Source organism: Nicotiana tabacum, chromosome 22 (genome assembly GCF_000715075.1).
Source record: "Nicotiana tabacum cultivar K326 chromosome 22, ASM71507v2, whole genome shotgun sequence".
Taxonomy (NCBI): Eukaryota; Viridiplantae; Streptophyta; class Magnoliopsida; order Solanales; family Solanaceae; genus Nicotiana; species Nicotiana tabacum.
The window spans coordinates 22137506-22158159 of record NC_134101.1 but is presented as its reverse complement, the minus strand read 5'-3'; the positions used below and the strand labels follow the sequence as shown (position 1 = coordinate 22158159).

General features: G+C 38.4%; 1 protein-coding gene across 1 annotated transcript; it reads left to right on the top strand.

Moving 5' to 3' along the window:
• The first annotated feature begins 16478 nt into the window (after nt 1-16478).
• LOC107785278 (monooxygenase 2) lies at nt 16479-20339 on the top strand. Its single transcript, XM_016606546.2, has 6 exons — nt 16479-16988; nt 17233-17379; nt 18375-18440; nt 18526-18688; nt 18952-19180; nt 19661-20339. Exons 1-6 carry the CDS (start codon nt 16735-16737, stop codon nt 20164-20166), a joined length of 1365 nt encoding a protein of 454 aa, XP_016462032.1. The 5' UTR covers nt 16479-16734; the 3' UTR covers nt 20167-20339.
• Nucleotides 20340-20654: the final 315 nt, after the last annotated feature.

The following is a 20654-nucleotide window of genomic DNA, read 5'->3' as shown; positions in this document are numbered from 1 at the left end:
GGAACTATGGGACGATATTCCGAGAGAGTTCCCACTGTGTTTACCTTATTCTGAGCCGAGGGCTCCCTCAACTGTTAAATTTTGAGAATTTTCTTAACTGTGTTACCGTAAATTTTACTTATATCTTTTACTGTTTAATTTATTATATTCACTCTGGTAGGGCCTTGACCTAACCTCGTCACTACTCGACCGAGGTTAGGCTTGGCACTTACTGGGTACCATTGTAGTGTACTCATGCTCTTCCCTGCACATGTTTTTGTGTGCAGTTCCAGGTGCGAGCTATCAGCCTCGGGGTTAGTGCGTGCTGCTGATTCTCGGAGACTCTAAGGTACTACTGCTTGCGTCCGCAGATCTTCAGAGTCCCCTTCTACTCCCTCGCCTAGAGACTTTCTTTATTATTTTCAGACTTTTGTATAGAGCTACATAGATTATAGCAGCTTGTGACTTTGTGATATTCCGGGTCTTGGGAAATTATTTTGTATATGTCGAGTGGTACTAGTCTTGGCTATTCACAATATGCTATTTATCTTTAAAAATATTGTGTTTTCTTTATATTTTTTGTAATATTAGGCTTACCTAGTCGTAAAGACTAGGTTCCATCATGACACTGTACGGAGGGTTAATTTGGGTCGTGACAGATGATGAGTGAGCACCTACCTGAAAGGCCTCGACTTTTTGTGTTAAGTTCGCAATTTGTTGTGTCAATGAATTCAAAGCTTCAACTTGATTTACTACTGTTATTTTTTTGATAATCATTCTGTCTGAGGGCCATTGAACAACATTTTCTGAAATCTCATTAAGCAATTGCATTGTTTCTGCAGTAGATTTTCCCATTATTGATCCTCCTGATGCTGCATCAATTACATTTCTAGCAGAGGGTTTAAGACCGTGATAGAAAATATATAAGATGTCAGGGTCTTGGATACCATGATGTGGGCATTTTCTTAACATTGTTGCTAATCTTTCCCATGCATGTTATACAGATTCAGTATCTGTCTGCATAAAATTATTGATTTCTTGCTTCATTTTAATTGTTTTTGCAGGTGAAAAATATTTATTAAGAAATTTTTGGGTCATTTGGTCCTATGTTGTAATGGAACCTCTAGGCAGGCTTCGCAACCATATTTTGGCTTCACCTTTTAATGAAAAAGGAAAAAGCCGCAACCTGATAGCATCTGTTGTAACTCCATTATACCTGCAAGTTTCGACTAATTCAAGAAAATCAGTTAGATAGGTGTGAGGATCTTCACTTGCATCACCAACAAACTGACATGACTGTTGAATGGTTTGAATCAAGCCTATGCGGATTTCAAAGTTGTTTACTGCAATTGGTGGTCTTCTCACACTTGATTCTTCTTCAAAATGATCCGGCCTTGCATAATCACGGAGTATTCTATACGTCGTGGTGCCACCTCATCAAACTGCTCTTCTACTTGATGTGGTGGAAGTTGGTTATTGAGTTCTTCGTTCTCCATTTTCTCTGATGTGAAAATTTGAGATCGTGAGGTTTGTTCTTTTCGCAACAACCGTAAGGATTTTTCAATTTCAGGATCGTATTCGACTAGTTCTCTAGAAGAGGAACGGGTCATACATTTTCTAAAATTTCTGCAGAAAAGTTAAAATAATTAGACAAAAAAATTCTCAAATTAGTGGTAAAACAATTAATCTGTAGTAGACTTTAGCCAATCCCCGAAAACGGCGCCAAAAATTTGACGAGTGTCTAGCGTATATAAAATTCTAACTCGTACTCTGTCAAATAATAGTATAGAAATATGTTGAACCCATAGAGATTGGTTTATCTATTCTACAGATATTTCTTATTTTAATTATTATTTGATAAAATTAGAAAGAGTTGAGTTGTAAATTAACTAACTAAAAATGCATGAATAGAGCAATAAAAAATATTTTGTTTTTCACAAATATAATAAAAAGGTGTTGGGATCTTGACTTCACTTAATATTTTTATTATATAATAGAATTATTATTCTTCAATTTCTATTTCTCAAAAATGTATAAATGCCTCTCACGATTACAAATATATATTATTAATAAAGTTGAATAATTAATTGCACTCCTCTCGGTTATACAAATTAATCTTCAAACTAGTAATATTGAAGAACCAGAAATATATGATTGAACTAAAGTACGCTCTTGTTAGTAAGTCCCTTTCGGTTACCCTACTTGTTATAACTAATTATTACATTATTCGCCTCTCTCGATTACAAATAAGTATAAAATTAATTATAACATAAAAGAGATAGATGTTACTAAATAAATATTAATATTTATCAATACTACACTTAACTATATTATTTCTTCCGCCTCTCTCGATTACAGAATTAATAAACAGTTAATATATAGTACAAGATAGATAGATATTATTAAATTAAATAACGTCTAACTGTAAAAGAAGATAAAATTAAATAAATTTTAGCTCAAGCATGTGAATTTGAAGAATAATATCTACTATTATATAGAAATATTAAGATCCGTCTTTCTTCCAACACAAGAAAAATTACTCCATACTGGAATTAGTACTAACAATGAAAATATTCTTGTTCATTAAATAAAAAAATAGAAAGAAATATTCAAGAAGAATAATTACCCCTATTTAATTAAAAACAGGAACTAGAGTAATTTCCTACACTGGAATTTATTTAGAAACAACAACTAAACCACTATTTTGATTTAAAAGAAAAGATAACTCGATACTAGTGAAAGAAATAAAATAGAGAAGCTTATTAAGAATTTGGATTCAGACTTCTAGCTCTAAGCTTTCTCTCTACTGCGATGCCCTCCTCTGATTGGACACCATCTTCTTATATAAGAAAATTTCATGATGACTTCTCGATTTTGTGCTAGATTTCTATGGAAAATCTAGATTTTGCATTTGCAGATATGAGAATTCAAATTCTCAATTTGGTGCTAGATCTTCTTCTTCGCCTACTGACTGCTACTCGACTTAAAGGAATACCTTTCTGTTTCATATTGAGTCCTCAGAGGTGCGTCCCACTTGGTGTCGGATCAGCTCGACATGCACAATCCAGTTAGGGGTGGAACTGCATTTCTGGATGCTAAAGCTATTTAGAGTTGGTATTTCTAACTAAGTCGGAAGGAGGGCTTTGGGCAAAGAGCAACTCCCTCTTCGAGTCCAGACCTTTTAACATAAAATAAAGAATAAGGGACTGACTTATCTTCCCTGGCCTGGCAGTAGTCAAGGAAAAATCACTTGAGCTTTTTTGCCTTTGCTCCTTCTTTCCGGAGTGCACTAACGGAAAACCTGAGATAATTCTTAGTTGCTGTGGAAGTTAGCGCGGTATCGTCCCACACAGAAAGAAAAAACGCAGAGCTCCGGCCCGACCTGTAGGTCTACCTATTGCTTTATATCTTTCTTTTCATTTTCTTTTCTTTCTCATCTGGTGGTTTTCTTTTCTCTTTTATTTATCTAAATAATTAGAACTTATTGTTGAAGAAAAAGTCAAGTTGAACCGATTCGGAGAAAGAAGAAGCATGACATGAGATAGGCTTCAGATCAATTTCCGATAGCGAATTACTTGACTCGATGGATGGAGGGAGAGCCCTCCAACTCAAGCACGAAATCAATGTTGAGTCAACAATCATCGAGAGGGGTACCACCAAGCGAGATCGAGACCAGCCCCTTGTATAGGTATAAGGTGGAAAACCTGTCGCTTCTTCAAATATCCCATAAATCTAAATAAAGTAGGGACTTCAAAGCTTGACTAGGGATGTCTCATCAGGTTCATAAGGGGACGGGAATGTAGATTTGGATGCCCTGTATCGTAGGATAAAGAAGAGAGTTTTTACAAAGCCCTAGAGCTAGAGCATGAGACCAGAAATCAATGCTTTCGCGTGAAGTCTTTGTCTAGGATTAGGACTGAGAAAAATTACCGCTTATTTCAGACAGCCCGGACCATCGCTTTCCCAGCAAGTCTATTGAATAGGGTACGAAAGATTGCTATTCAAAGCATCATTAAGAGAAAGCTCCAAGAAACTACCATTGATCAACCTTATTCAGGCACATCAATCAAAGATCTTGCTTACCGGATAACTTTCTTGGTGAAGGAGAGAAAGTTTGACAAGCTAAGAAAGTCTCGTTGAAAGTAGGAACTCAGACTGTGACGACTATTTTCACTAGTTTCAAAGGCTTGATTGACCCTTGGGATTGACTCTGGCTAGGGGGTGCCCTCGTAAAGACTAAAACCTCATTACGCTGAAAATAGTAGAGGTGCGACAATGCTTTGGTAGTGAGTGGAAACTTACTTTCTGTCTTATTAGTAGGAATTTCTTGCATGCTAAGGGATTAGTCCAAGTTAGACCGAGAAGTAAGAGTTTGTAATTAAAGTCGGGGGCGCGGTGACGGGCATGGGAGGAAGAAACCTGAGAGAAGACGCCACCCCGAAACTGACCCACGGCACAACGCCCATTCGCTTCGCGCGAGGGAAGGCAACGAAGTTCAGTTCATGAGACCGCAGGATGAATAGAGTAGGTGAAGATTGATTCTGCCCCTCCTTCCTGGTCCTATTGTAATCTTTTTTATGGTATGGAACTCACTTCATACCTACAATAGAGTCAAAGTTGCGATAATACTGACTCTCCTGGTCAATAGGGCTATTCAAACCAATCTCCCCTTTCTGTTTGCAATTACCGCCTACGAGGCTGCTGAAAGAGAAGAAAAGGAAAGGTGGTACGGCCAAAGGGGGAGAAGGAAGCCGAACCTCTCCCCTACCTTTTAGCCTTCTGGACCCTTGGAAAAAAAAAACTGAAATCAAAAAGAAAGAAGAGGAGGATGGGTTATTCACATTTCATTTGATGGTCAGAGGCGAATTGAAAGTTAAGCAGTGGGAATTCTCCAGATAGATAGCCTATAGTAGTCGGCCTAAACAAAGTCTCACGATAACATAAAATTAGCCTTATGAATTGAATCTTAAATAGGGGGCTTAGCCCGCCCGCCTACCAATCAAAGAGGCTAAGAGTAAGCGTAAGCTCACCCGGAAGCTAGAGGAGCTTTCCTTCAATCGTTTTGCGGGAGCCACACAACACATAGCTGAAAGTCAGAGGGCCCATACTACCTGCCTCTATTGGATGTGGTAACCTTATACAAAAATGCTTTCTATGCAATGCTTCCTTCAATACTGGAACTGGACCTTTACGATCTTAGGATTTCCATTGCAAATCTAGATTTTGAATTTGCAGAGATGAGAATTCTATCATTCTAAGTTTAGATTTCATCGATTTCATCATGGCAAATCGAGACTTGATGCATTGTCATGGCAGTAATAAATCATAGCTCGATCTTACACTTTTTTGTTGTATTTTTCTTGAATATTTTTTTTCTTTTTTCATGTTACGCACAACAATTCTTCTATAATTATTCCTGCAAAATAAAGTTAAAAATATGGAGGAAACATGATAATTTATATGTTTTTATGAGAGAAATTATGTGGTTAACATATGGTAAAATGCACTTATCATTCAGCCACTTGATTCCAACTATGTTTCACAAACCTATGCATATAGTTATACCCCGGTGTCTCTCCAATTACATACACAATCAATGTACTCTTCCATTTTTGAATTTCTCTATCAACATCATCCTTTTCTAGTTGAACTACAACTTTCCCCTCAACAATAGCAGGAGGAATGTAATCTAATTTTAAACCATTTTCTCAACTACGATTACCTGCAAAGAGGGATATCCACGCAATTGGCTTCTCCTTGTTCTCAATTGTTGGTTCTAGATCTGGGATGTCCTTACTTGTACTCGCCTGATCTGTTGCTTTAGCTGGTGTAATCTTTTTTTGCACGCTTAGATATGGGCTAGTGCTAAAGTCCAGTCTCTTAGCGGTGTGTTGCACCCTTGATTCCACTTGTTTCTGCTTCAGATCTGACTCAATCAATGAAACAGGAGTAGTTGCCGGTTGTGTCAACTTTGATTTTTCCGGTTGCATGTGAGCTTCAGCTGCTTTACCTAAGGTAGCCAAAGGTTACAACCTAGGTCGTCCACGAGCTCGATCTCTTCCTCTAGCCATAACCATGGTGGGCGTACGTTTAGCTAACGTGCGCTGAGGGAATGTGAGCTAAAGAGAGAAAGCAGACTTCTTTGACTTATGGTTTGAATACTTTGTCTAATGTTTGTATGATAGACCATGGTTAATTGTTCATTATTGTGATTTATAATATTTTTTATTTGTTTTTAAATATGTAAATTTTATTGCATAAAAAGTTAAAGATTTTTGTAGTTATATAAAATTTGCAAAATTAAATTCATAAATTAATTGTGACTATACTTTAAATTAGTTAAGCCCAAGATGTCATCTTCCTAGAGGCCCGGTTTGGTGTCACGTGTCATATGACGTGGCACGCCAAGTCAAGCGGAAGAGTCAATAGGATCATTCCACGTGTAAAAATGACAAGGCATGCCAAGTCACATTAAAAGGCTAATGAAATCGCGCCACGTGTGCAAGTGACATGTTCTGGCCAATCAAATGCGGCCTTGTCACACTTCGATTTGATTGGTCGGAAAGAGTCTGTTCTTATCATAACTCTTCCCTCCCACAACTATAAATACAGGTCTTCATAACCCAGACACCAGAAGTTATAACAAGAAGCAAGAGAGAGCTCGTGGATCAAACGACGCACATTTCTCTACAAGTTTCAAACTTTAAGCAATCAAGTTCAATTTCAAGAAATCAAGTTCAAGCTCAAGAAAGAAGAACTTCAAGCTCAAGAAATCAAGTTCAAGCTCAAGAACGAAGAACAAGTCAAGATTCAAAGAGTGCGAGTTCAAATCAAAGTTCGCGCTAGTTGAATTCAAGATCATCGTTCGTGAAAACAAATATAGGTTCAAGATCGAGCTCAAAGGCCCTTGAATTTATTTACTATTGGAAAGAAGAATAAGAGGATTCATAGAGATTGTACACTCAAAATATTTGAAATAAAATATTACGATTGTTGCAATATTTTTCGGTCCTGATTTTATTTTCTCGACCCAATTTATTGTCTACAAATTTTGGCACGCCCAGTGGGACAATCTCTACCTCTCATCTCAACTTTTCAATCATCAAAGTTCAAGAACATTGAAATGGCTTAAAAAAAAATCAACTCCAGTTCAACTTCCACCAAGGCTGCTAATTCCAAGTTCTATGTTGATGTGGAAAGCATCCTCGATGTTACCTTTGGAAGTTTTGGACCAGTTACGAGGAGCAAAGCAAGCTCGTTAGGACAACAAGCACCCCAAGTGCCATCCGCATCAACCCCTGTTTTCGGATCTTCATCCTCAGAAGGAGCAAGATCTTTTATAAACGCACCCGAAGGAGGAAGCGATGTTGTTGAAAAGATCAAGAAAACTCTTGCTTTGCTTGACCTCTCCGGATCCAAGCACTCTACTGTGAAGGAAGATGATGATGCTTCAAGTGATGGATCCTCCCCACTTACACCACATAGCGCGAGCCAATCAAGGATCAATCTGTGTGAAAATTCTTGCTACTCTCCATCGTCCACGATAATCATGCAAGCTATGGTGACAAACATTTCATCTGTGGAGAAACAGTTGGCATACTTGACGAAAGTAATCGCTAGCTTGACCAAGTGCATGCAAAATCAAGATTCTAGAATCGACAAGCTAACAGATAGAGTGAGAATCTTGATGGAAGAAGAATCCACCCATGCACCTAGCAAACTCCCAGAAGTTCAAGAGATTGATCCTCCCCCACGACAAGTTGCATCCACTAAGGAAATTCCAGTTTCTTCGGAAGGGATGATTCCAATCAATCAACTAAAGGAGTTCATTGAAGGGACTATAAAAACAAATATGAAGTTTCTTCCAAGTCCTCCTTTACCTACGCAAAGCCGTACATTTCAAGGATCAATATGTTGAAGATGCCTGCTAGCTATCAACCTCCAAAATTTCAACAGTTCGATGGCAAAGGCAATCCAAAGCAACATGTGGCGCACTTCATTGAGACATGCAATAATGCTGGGACTTATGGAGATTACCTCGTCAAGCGTTTGTTTTCTCATTAAAAGGAAATGCTTTTGATTGGTACACGGACCTCGAGGCTGGATCTGTTGATAGCTGGGATGAGAAAGCAAGCGTAAACCAAGTCTCTATCACCTTTGGCTCATTCAGTCTGGATGAATTATGTGGTTTTAAAGAAAGTAAAGATGAAGAATTACTGGAGAACAACAAAGTTGAAGAGGATCAACCTGAGGATGATGAAGGTTGGACATTGGTGACTCATCGTAGGCACCACAGAAGGAGCCCACGAAAAGAATCAGTAGAACAACCAACAAGGAAAATGATAGTAAAAAGACCAAGGAGATGGAATCCAGTTAATCACTTAAAGAAAGCAAAAGTAGAGGTGCACCACTCTCAAAAGCCACGACATCCAGTGACCTTGGAGGAGTTTTTACCAAGTTGGTTCCGCACGAAGATTTCCCGTGGGAGTATTGATATTTCCTGTTACCATGCTTACGAAGGGGAAAAAAAGATTGATGACCTACCGTTGGCAACATCTTCGGAAAAGCTCATCGAGTCCACTCCTCAAGAAGTTAATGTTTGTGAGGAAAACGTCACGTTCACAAATGACAATCTTCTGCTAGGTGACACTCTTCATAACTGCCCATTGTACCTGGTTGGATATATGTGTGATGAAAGGGTAAATTGAATTTTGGTTGATAGAGGATCCTCGGTGAACATTTTTCCAATTCGCACTATGAAAGAACTTGGTATTCCCATGAACAAACTCTCAGAAAGTCATGTGATGATCCAAGGATTCAACCAAGGGGGGCAAAGAGCCATAGGTGCGATCAGGTTGGGAATCACCATAGAAAATATGCAATCAAGTGCATGGCTGCATGTGATCGATGCAAAGACTTCATACAACGTCTTGCTCGGAAGGCCTTAGATACATGAGAATAAAGTGATTCCATCTACCTACCATCAATGTTTGAAGTACTACGAGGGTGAAGTCGAGAAGAAGATAGTTGCTGATGATGAGCCATTCACCGAGGCTGAGTCACACTTCGTCGATGCAAAGTTTTACTTGAAGAACCACATTGTGAAGGAGCTAAAAGCTGATAATAGCATGAAAAAGCAAGAATGACGAGCCCACAACTAAAAGAGCTGAGGTGATTGCTGGTAGAGCCGAAGCTATTACTGAGGAGGTAAAACCCAACGCGAATAAATCTCATATAGGGGATATTGCGTCTTATGGCAAGAAAGTAAGTCCTGCACTCCAATATGTCCCTAAAAGAAAGAAAGATGAAGGTGAACCATCTAATCTCCAAACTAACATGCTAAAGGAGTTAACTCTTCCGGTAAAACGAATTGAGGCAATAAAGTTGTCCTCAAAGCCACTTGCAAGGTTTGTAGCCCAAAATCGTTTGCAGAATATGGCACTCTCTACAAAGCGAACAGATGAAGGTTTTGATCATAATGCTTACAGGCTATTTGAAAAAGCTGGATACAATCCCAATGAGCCGTCAAAGTTAGGGAAGCTCCCATCAGAAGATGCAACGAGGCAACCACGTGAAGGTTTGGGATACAAGCAACCGTCACTAGTGCGCATCTCCATAAGAAGGGCGAGCAACAATTATATCACTGTAGAAGACGAATCTGCCGCTTCTAACAGGCTTTCAGTCTCTTTGATCGACTTGGAAAATCAACTGTGAGAACTTCTGTAGTTGAGAGATTGGGTCCATTAAAGAAGGGGAATAAGTTCCATAGAAATTATCGAAATACAAAAACAGCTGCTTTGCCCAAAATTTAGAAGATCTCTAAAGATTTCCAAAGTTTGGTTCCTTCTAGAATGAAGCGATAAACAAAAGTCACGATTTCGTGTGATGAGATACTGAAGGTGAAGCCATACACTGTGGTCTACACTAAAGAACGTGATGAAGATGAAGAAAGTATAGGTTCTTCGTATCATATTACTGCACAAAGCGAGCATGGTATTTTATCTCTAATGGGTGATGATGAGAAATTGGACGATATTTCACCGTGTTATCACATATCCTTCAACGATGGGGACCCTCAAGAAGATGAAGATGCGGAAGATGCTCCACCTGAACTTGAAGAAAGAGTGAGGACTACAGTTGATGCCTTAAAAAAAGTTAACCTTGGCACCGATAAAGAACCGAGACCCACCTACCTAAGTGCTTTACTAGAAGTTGATGAAGAAAGCACTTATATTGTGTTACTCAAGGAGTTCAGGGATGTCTTTGCTTGGAGCTACAAAGAGATGCCTGGCTTGGACCCGAAAGTAGCAATCCATCACCTTGCCATCAAGAATGGTGATCGCCCTGTTAAACAAGCCCAAAGGCGCTTTAGGCCGGACTTGGTTCCCTTGATTGAAACTGAAGTTAATAAACTCATCGAAGCCGGATTTATTCGTGAAGTTAAATATCCAATATGGATTTCAAGTATTGTCCCTATAAGGAAGAAAAATGGCTAGATTAGAGTGCGCGTTGACTTCAGGGATCTCAACAATGCGTGCCCGAAAGATGAATTACTGCTTCATATTCCAGAGCTAATGATCGATGCTACTATTAGGTATGAGGCAATGTCATTTATGGATGGTTCGTCAGGCTATAACCAAATTCGCATGGCACCAAAACATGAAGAACTTACTGCATTCCTCACTCCCAAGGGTATTTATTGCTACAAGGTAATGCCTTTTGGCTTGAAGAACGCTGGTGCTACTTACCAAAGGGCTATGCAAAATATTTTTGATGATTTTATCCACAAGAATGTCGAATGCTATGTTGACGACTTGGTGGTAAAATCAAGAGAGAAGAGCGACCACTTGAAAGACTTGAGAATGGTGTTCGAGTTACTTAAGAGGTACCAACTTAGGATAAATCCATTGAAATGTGCCTTTGGAGTTACTTCTGGAAAGTTCCTTGGTTTCATTGTCCGACATAGAGGGATCGAAATCGATCAAGCCAAAGTGGATGCCATTTTGAAAATGCCTGAGCCTCGAGATATTCACGGATTGAAAAGTCTGCAAGGAAAGTTAGCGTACCTTAGGAGATTCATATCAAACTTAGCTGGGAGGTGCCAACCATTCAGTCGCCTTATGAAGAAAGGTGTTCCTTTCAAATGTGACCAAGCGTGTAGCAATGCCTTTGAAAGCATTAAATCCTACTTGATGAAGCCCCCAGTTTTGGCAGCCCCTATACTTGGAAAGCCGGATACTATACATTTCAGCACAAGAAAGGTCTGTTGGAGCGCTGTTGGCCCAAGAAAATAGTAAAGGGAAAGAAAACTCCCTTTACTAATTGAGTTGGATGATGACACCAAATGAGCTGAATTATTCGCCAATTGAAAAGTTATGTTTGTTGCTAGTCTTCTCAATCCAAAAGTTGAAGCACTACTTTCAAGCTCATGTCGTTCGTTTGGTTTCTAAAGAAAATCTCATCAAGTTCGTGATGTCAAAACCTGTCCTTAGTGATCGACTAGCAAGGTGGTACCTCCAGTTTCAATAATTTGAAATCGTGTACATCCCTCAAAAGGATAAAAAGGACAAGCATTAGTGGACTTCTTGGCAGATCACCCTATACCTGATGATTGGGAGCTAACTAACGAACTACATGATGAGGACGCAATGGTTATTGAAGTTCAGCCTTCATGGAAGATGTACTTTGATGGTGCTACACATCGCGGATGAGCTGGTGCTGGTGTAGTATTTGTCACTTCTCAAGGTGAAGTTTTGCCCTACTCTTTTACGTTGACGCAACTCTGCTCTAACAACGTTGCTGAGTATCAAGCACTAATACTTGGGCTTGAAATGGCTATTGAAATGAAGCGGTTGCAATTGCAAGTCTTTGGTGACTCTCATCTAGTGGTCAGTCAGCTTTTAGGTAGTTACGAGGTCAAGAAGCCTGAACTACGCCCATATCATGATTATGCTAAAAAATTAATGGGGTGGCTCGGTGATGTGACTATTCAGCATGTGCCAAGGAAAGAAAATAAGAAGGCTGATGCTTTAGCTGCCCTAGCTTCATCATTAACCCCGCCTGATCAAGCGCAAGTTACTGTCTGCCAAAAATGGGTAGTACCGCCACCAAATGAGGCTGAAGATGAAGAAAATGAACTCAAGCATCTTGTTGCTGTTTCTGAAGTTGAGAAAGAAAAATGGCGACAACCCATTATCGACTACTTATGCTATGGGATACTTCCAGAAAATACGAGGAGAAGGACTGAAATCCATCGCCGTGCACCTCGAGTGAGTACTCTTGCGATGCTTAGGGGAAGAAGAAGCACTCTAAGCTTTGCAAGAGGCACATTCTGGGGTATGTGGGTCATACCAGTCTGGACCAAAGCTCCACTTCCATATAAAAAGGATGGGATATTATTGGCCAACGATGGTAAAAGATTGTTTGGACTACGTTCGAAGATGCAAGGCTTGTCAATTCCATGCAAATTTTATTCATCAACCTTCTGAAGTGTTGCACCCGACTGTGGCATCTTGGCCGTTTGACGCTTAGGGATTGGATATTGTTGGACCACTGCCAAAGTCTTCTGCTGAGCACCTATACATCTTGGCTGCAACTGACTACTTCTCAAAATGGGCTGAAGTTATTGCTCTTAAGGAGGTAAAGAAGGAAAATATTGCAAGTTTCATCCAAGTAAACATAATCTATCACTTTAGAATTCCTCGTTACATAATAACGGATAATGGAAAGCCATTCGATAATAGGTTGATGAACAAGATTTGTGATCTCTTTGGCTTCAAGCAACGTAACTCTTCTATGTACAATGTTGTCGCCAATGGTCTAGCTGAGGCATTCAACAAAACTCTATGCAACTTGTTAAAGAAAGTAGTCTCCAAATCCAAACGAGATTGGAATGACCGTATGGAAGAAGCTCTATTAACATATATGACAACTCACCGCACGCCAATACAAGCGACTCCTTATTCACTCATTTATGGAGTCGCGACCGTCTTGCCACTCGAGCGTCAAATACCTTCATTACGACTGGCTATTCAATAAGGGATCACTGATGAAAAAAATGCTCGACTTCGATTAACAGAGTTGGAGGCTCTTGATGAGAAGAGATTGGAAGCTCAATAGAGTCTTGAATGTTATCAAGCTCGATTGTCTCGCGCCTTCAATAAAAGAGTTCGCCCAAGATCCTTTCAAGTAGGAGATCAAGTCCTTGCCGTACGAAGACCCATAATTACTTCACATAAACCTGTAGGGAAGTTCACTTCAAAATGGGATGGGCCATATGTCGTACAAGAAGCTTACTCAAGTGGGAAATACAAGCTAGTTGATGCAGATGTCATGAGAATCGGCCCTATCAATGGAATGTTTTTGAAGAAGTATTATCCTTAAAGATGCAACGCTCCTTGACGCATGAGCCTAAATTGCATGTTCCTACACTCCTGGCTCGCATGAGTCTAAACTATGTACGGCCCACCTAAAAATAAAATAAAATAAAATATGGTCCACTAGGTTAAAAACCTCAAAAGAGGCAGCCTAGGAAAAAGTTAGGACATAAATAAATAAATAATAAAAAATAAAATTAAAAAATATCCACCCATTTTGAACTACGGTATGACTTGATCCTCTTCGCCGAGGTACGTAGGCAGCTTAGAGTTTCATTCTGAGTTCATTCTCATAAGTTCAAAAGATACATATTGCCCTAGTCGTTGTCCAAATGAAGTATGATGGAAGCAATTCATTCAAACAACACTTGAAAATCAGGCTGAAATTTCATTCTTATTTTGAACTTTGGATCTCATATGACTTAGAGGGGACAAGCCTTCATGATAAACCAGTGTCTTCAATAGGGTGATTATAGTCTTTTAAGAGGCTACCAAGTATTTGCACTGAAGTTCAGGGATTTATTATGTCTTCATATTCACCAAATCTTTAAGTCATCCGGTCTTCAAGTTTGCTGCTCTTCAAGTTGAAATGTTTAAACCCTCCAAGACTCCAAGTTGAAGTCTTCAAGTCCGTCGGTCTTCAAGTTGAAGTCTCCAAGTTAAAATCTTCAGGTCTGTCGGTCTTCAAGTTGAAGTCTTCACGTTCGCTACTCTTCAAGTTGAAGTCTTCACGTTCGCTACTCTTCAAGTTGAAGTCTTCTCGTTCGCCACTCTTCAAGTTGAAGTCTGCAAAGTCCGTCAAATCTTCAAAGTTTCCAAATATTCAAGTCAATGTCGTCAAGTCCACGAAGTCTTCGTTGGAGCTTTATAATTTTCCAATCTTAAGGTGGACATATAAGTCCCTTTATACCTTAAGTTAGCCTCTTCGTGGGTTTGTCCTTAAAAGAAAACTATATTTTCCAATCTTAAGGTGGACATATAAGTCCCTTTGCACCTTAAGTTGGCCTCTTCGTGGGTTTGTCCTTAAAAGGAAACTATAACTTTCCAATCTTAAGGTGGATATATAAGTCCCTTTGCACCTTAAGTTGGTCTCTTCGTGGGTTTTTCCTTAAAAAGAAACTATAACTTTTCAATCTTAAGGTGGACATATAAGTCCCTTTGCATCTTAAGTTGGCATCTTCGTGGGTTTGTCCTTTAAAGAAAATTATATTTTCTAATCTTAAGGTGGACATGTAAGTCTCTTGAGAGTAATCTCTCCGGTAGTCGGGGCACATTGAGAGTAATCTCTCCGATAGTCGAGGCACATTGAGAGTAATCTCTCGGATAGTCGGGGCACTTTGAGAGTAATCTCTTCGATCGTCGGGGCACATTGAGAGTAATATCTCCTATAGTCGAGGCACATTGAGAGTAATCTCTCCGATAGTCGAGCCATATTGAGAGTAATCTCTCCGATAGTTGATCCATATTGAGAGTAATCTCTCCGATAGTCAAGCCACATTGAGAGTAATCTCTCCGATAGTCGGGTTACCGTCAGAGTAATCTCTCCGATATTCAGGCCATGATGAGTATCCATCCCTTCACACCCTAAGATAGCATCTTCATGCAAGAATTTATCCATGATTTCTTGGCTTACACGGAAAAAAAAGGAAAAAGAAACAAAAGAATGAAAAAGACGACATAAAATATACAGAAGAAAAATTACCTTGGGATTGCCTCATACTCGTGAAAACACGTAGCCAAGGCAGCTTGTAGATGCTACAATTCGATGCTTAATAAACACATGGGTATGGGGTTTATATAGATCTCCTATGCAGCTGATTGGGAGGTGAGGTCTCGATGTGGGATCGCCTGAAATCAGTTACCAAAAGGGATTTGGAATTGCTTAGGCGACCGAAATAAGTAGTGTTGGACATGGAGACAAAAGTGTAGTCTTCAATATTTTCTATTCATAGTTTCAATCCTGAAGAGATTTGGATACATGTACTGCACTTATACTACACATAAGACAATAATAATTTTCAATTAAAAGAGAGATTTATTTTACCAAAAGGTAAAATGGAACGTTAGAGAGCAACTACACTATTCAACGTGACTGAAATTTGGAACTTTGGTGTTTAGTTTTATGTGAAAGGAAAGACAAAAAGATGTTGCTTCATAATACTTCAAGCATAGTCTTAAAGTTTAGAACTTGACAAGTCTTGAAGTATGGGACATTTGTAGGTATATAAAATTTGTGAAATTAAATTCATAAATTAATTTGGATTATACTTTAAATTCAAGATATATTGGTCCAAATAAATATAACGGGCTAATATAATTGAATTAATTATATAAATTCAATATATATATGGATTAAATAAATAAGTCTTAATTCATTGGGCTAAAGTGATGAGCCCACTTCATTAAGCCCAAGATATCATCTTCCTAGAAGTCCAGTTTGGTGTCAACGTGTCATATGACATGGCACGCCAAGTCAAGCGGAAGAGCCAATAAGATCATGCCACGTGTAAAAATGACAAGGCACGCCAAGTCATATTAAAAGGCTAATGAAATCGCGCCACGTGTGCAAGTGACATGTTCTGGCCAATCAAATGCGGTCTTGTCATATTTCGATTTGATTGATCGGAAAGAGTTTGTTCTTATCATAACTCTTCCCTCCCACAACTATAAATACGGGTCTTCATAACCCAGACACCAGAAGTTATAACAAGAAGCAAGAGAGAGCTCGTGGATCAAACGAGAAGAACTTTAAGCCCAAAAAATCAAGTTCAAGCTCAAGAAAGAAGAACAAGTCAAGATTCAAAAAGTACGAGTTCAAATCAAAGTTCGTGCTACTTGAATTCAAGATCATCATTCGTGGAAACAAATATAGGTACAAGATTGAACTCAAAGACCCTTGAATTTATTTACTATTGGAAAGAAGAATCAAAGGATTCTTAGAGATTGTACACTCAAAATATTTGAAATAAAATATTACAATTGTTATAATATTTTTCGGGTCCTGATTTTATTTTCTCAACGCAATTTATTGTGTGCAATTTTATGTTCAAATTCATATCAAAATTAAAAAATTTGACTCTCCAAATGACAACTGTGCCGGATAAATTGGGACAGAGGTAATACTACATATGAGTATGAAGTAGTGAAATCGATTTTTTCTTGAGACATGATCGGCATGAAAACCCGTTAGGACTGCGAGGGAGATGGAAATCGTCCAGCTTCTCACCGCTGTGCATAAATGTTGATACGTAGTAAGTAGTACATAAAATGTGGAATTTGACACATCGTTAAATGCCCACCACTAGTATTCTCATGGAATTATACCTCCTGATTTTCCTTTCTTGTCTTCACATTTTCTTTCCACCAACGAACTAATTTCATGGCTTTATCCTCTTCCAATCTATTGCTTGTGAAGTCGCACGTCTCTCTTTATTCTTCGTCTAACCCAACAATTTATTTCAAACGAAGAATTTCTTCAATACCCCAACAACCATGGTCAACAGCTGAAACTAGAGTTAGAGTCAGGCCTGTTTCTTTATCTGTTATAAATGCTCGAGCTGATGATAGAAAAGAAGATATTGTTATTATCGGGGCTGGAATTGCTGGCCTTGCTACTGCAGTTTCACTTCAGAGGTAAATTAAGTTCATAAACTTAGCCTCCACATGATAATTGCTACTATTACAATTAGTCAGTCAATTAGTCTTAATTACAAACTAGTTGAGGTCGACTATTTGAATTTTCTATATATTTTTTGCTCGATTGCGACATATATCAGTGCTAGTAGTAGTAATTTTTCTATGTCAATTCTAGTATAATGATATTTGCTTTTTGGGAAATTGAGAAGAAGTTTGATAAAAATGTTTGCTTGCTATTTAGGCTGGGTATCAGAACATTGGTGCTTGAGCAGGCTGAGTCACTGAGGACTGGAGGAACCTCACTAACACTTTTTAAAAATGGATGGAAGGCACTGGATGCTATTGGAGTTGGCAATGATCTCAGGACTCAGTTTCTTGAAATTCAAGGGTATGTTGTTTCACTTGTACTCCTTGCTCATTCATTTTGCTCAAGTATATAGCTATTGGCTGTTCCTATGGTCTTAGAAAACAGCCAATATCAATTTTTTTTAAAAAAAGTAGAAAAGAGAGCATTAGGGGACTAATATGTATTTATTACCCTGGTTTGTTAATTGGTTTAGTATATGACAATGTTCCTAGCTTTGGCATCCTGCAGTAGCAGAGATCTTCTTATCTCAAGTTTATACAACTAGAATGAACTCGCGAGCTGATAAATGAGTACTCTTTAGAATTTGCAGATAACAGCAGCGCAAGTTAGTGAAGGGAAATAGTCATTCTAGCGTGACATATCAGATAATAATGCATATTTAAACAGAAACTAGCCAAGATTTCCTTCATAAACAAAAACAAAGAAAACCCAGCATCTATTAAGCTCAATAGTGCAAAACGAAGGAAATTTTGGTTTTCTGTTAGTAATTCCCAACACCTCAATTTCCTATGATGCCTTTCATTGTGATAGGAGTACGTACTTGCAGCTTGCTTGCTGCTTCACTCCTCTATCCTCTAGTTTTCATCATAAGCAAAGTGAAGTCCAATCAATGAGTTTAACAGACTAACTTCTTTAGTTAAAGCTCGCCAATAAGCTTCTACTTGTTGAAGCTATGCCTTCCCTATTTCTGAAAAACTTGTTTAGTGTGCAGCGAGGTAGGTGATGCTTTTAGAATGCTTTATTATTGAGAGGTCTTTAGTGTCCTATATAGAAGAACTTCATTGTTTTCTTCTCTATCTTCATTCTTTAGTGTGCTTCTTGAGGTTCGATTGTGATACTCAAATCAAGCTGAAGATGCTTCTCTTGTTTTATGCTTTCCATGAGTATCTATCTAGTAACTAACGGTTCAAATGTTAACATTAGACTATAATTGTTGATCTGAAATCATGCTGAAATGCTTCTTCTAGATTCTGGTATGTAGAAATCACTCACTTATGGTACCTGGGAATTTGCAGGATGGTGGTAAAATCAGAAGATGGAAGAGAGTTGCGCTCCTTCAGATTCAAAGATGAGGATGAAAGGTAATGGTCTCTCTGATTGTTTTGGTTAATGGTTATTTATCACCAAATTCTGATCCTTTTCTCTATTGATCCAATGACAATGTAGTCAAGAAGTCCGAGCTGTGGAGAGGAGAGTCCTACTGGAAACACTTGCCAGTAAGCTGCCACCAGATGCTATCTCTTTTTCCTCAAAGCTTGAAAACATTGAAAGAAGTGAAAATGGTGAAACAATGCTGGAACTTGAAGATGGAATTCGCATATCTGCCAAGGTAGTTGGATTGCCTATTTGCTGGGTTGTGTGGTGCTTGTCCTTCATTTGACTGAGGATAGTTAGTAGTATAAGTATTGCCAATACATTGTTCTTTTAATTCAACTTTAACAACGAAAACCATGAAGTCCTTATTGCTTAATCTAATTTCTTATTCGACATTTTGATTATTCTCATTTTTTAGCTATTTGATTTATTCAAAAATTATCCAGTGGACTTATTTCTCAAGCTTCCCCCTGCTTCTTGAACTTCAACTCCTTGCAGATATTAATCGCTTGTGATGGGATTCGGTCGCCAGTGGCCAAGTGGATGGGATTTCCAGAGCCTAACTATGTAGGACATTGTGCATTTCGAGGCCTAGCGTATTTCCCTGAAGGACAACCATTTGAACCAAAAGTAAACTACATCTATGGAAGAGGAGTGCGCGCTGGATATGTTCCTGTTTCTGAAACCAAGGTCTATTGGTTTATCTGCTACAATAACTCATCACCAGGTTTGTGTTTCATAACAGCTTTCTGCTCTATTTCTTTCTCTCTAGTATACATAACATGCGCAAGAATGCATTTATATCAACAACTTGATAAAAAAACTATTCTGCATCATAAAACATTCTTGTCTTGTCTTGTCTCTACACTCCTAAACAGAAAGTGGGGTTTACAGATGTAGCCCAAATTAATATGAGAACTTGATATGTCAGTACGCCTAGAAAATTAGAGACGAGAATGAACGCCCATGTGCGCATAATACTCTTTCCAGTGTCTGTTCTTTTTCATGTGGGCATGTTATTTGACAGTAAATGGTTCCCTTGTGGCACCAGTTTTAAAGTAGAAATCATAGTATATCCACTTTGATTAGATACTCTCTCCTGAGCTGAAAAATTCTATGCAACTTTCTTTAGTTGGACTTATATCAGGAAAAAAGGTCTTTCTTTTTCTATTACATCATTCTGACTGTTTTGAACATCTGTTGACAGGTCCAAAGATAATAGATCCATCTATCTTGAGACAGCAGGCTGAACAACTCGTTAGAAATTGGCCAACAGACCTAATAAACCTCATTAAACTTACACCAGACGATACAATCATAAGAAGTAGCCTAGTAGATAGATGGCTTTGGCCCTCAATAAGCCCACCAGCCTCTACTGGAAGTATAGTGCTGGTTGGTGACTCATGGCACCCAATGACACCAAATCTTGGTCAAGGTGGTTGTTGTGCACTCGAAGATTCAATAGTTTTGTCCAAAAAACTTGTAGAAGCAATCAAGTATAAACGTATTTCTGTCAAGGATGCACTCAAAGCATATGAAACTGAAAGATGGCCTCGTATATTTCCATTGACGCTACGTGCATATCTTGTGGGAGCACTATTGCAGTGGGAAAATCCATTGATTTGTTCCCTTAGGGATAATATCATTGTACCTAAGCTGGTTAGACTTGGTCCAATTCTGGAGCATACAAATTTTGAATTTGAGCCTCTATAAGAAACTTAGAAATCCATATGGAATTGGCCAATAACTTGCTTGAGTACATAACACTTAAATTGAGGTGTATATATTGTTGTTTGTTATTGTACATACTATAGAGGAATTACTCTTACACTTGCAATGTCAAGAACATCTCATCATAATGAACTTTTCGTTGATTACAGCCACACTCATATTCCTGAATTAATGTTTTCTCATAGCTATGCGTGGATGAAAATTTAGTTAATTGTTTTCACATAATTAGCAAAGTTGTTTAAATATAAATTAAAGGTGCAAAAGCCACCTTGTTTGAAGAAATCGGTATCACGCGACTCCCCGCAACTAGTGTTCCGCGGTGAACTTTTGTGGACTTCTTTGAGGAAAACAACTTATTCGCATTAAATTAATATTTTTAATAATAATATCAAAATATCAATTAATTATACATGGCTAGGTGATTAAAAAAAACATATAGTATTTCTTGTTTTAATACATGCATCGAGTAC

Bases quoted from the DNA above. Each gene is read 5' to 3' on its own strand.
- LOC107785278 (XM_016606546.2), top strand. From the start codon at position 16,735: ATGGCTTTATCCTCTTCCAATCTATTGCTTGTGAAGTCGCACGTCTCT. The intron at 18,689-18,951 runs GTAGTTGGATTG...AACTCCTTGCAG, and splicing joins GAATTCGCATATCTGCCAAG to ATATTAATCGCTTGTGATGG. The intron at 19,181-19,660 runs GTTTGTGTTTCA...ATCTGTTGACAG, and splicing joins CTACAATAACTCATCACCAG to GTCCAAAGATAATAGATCCA.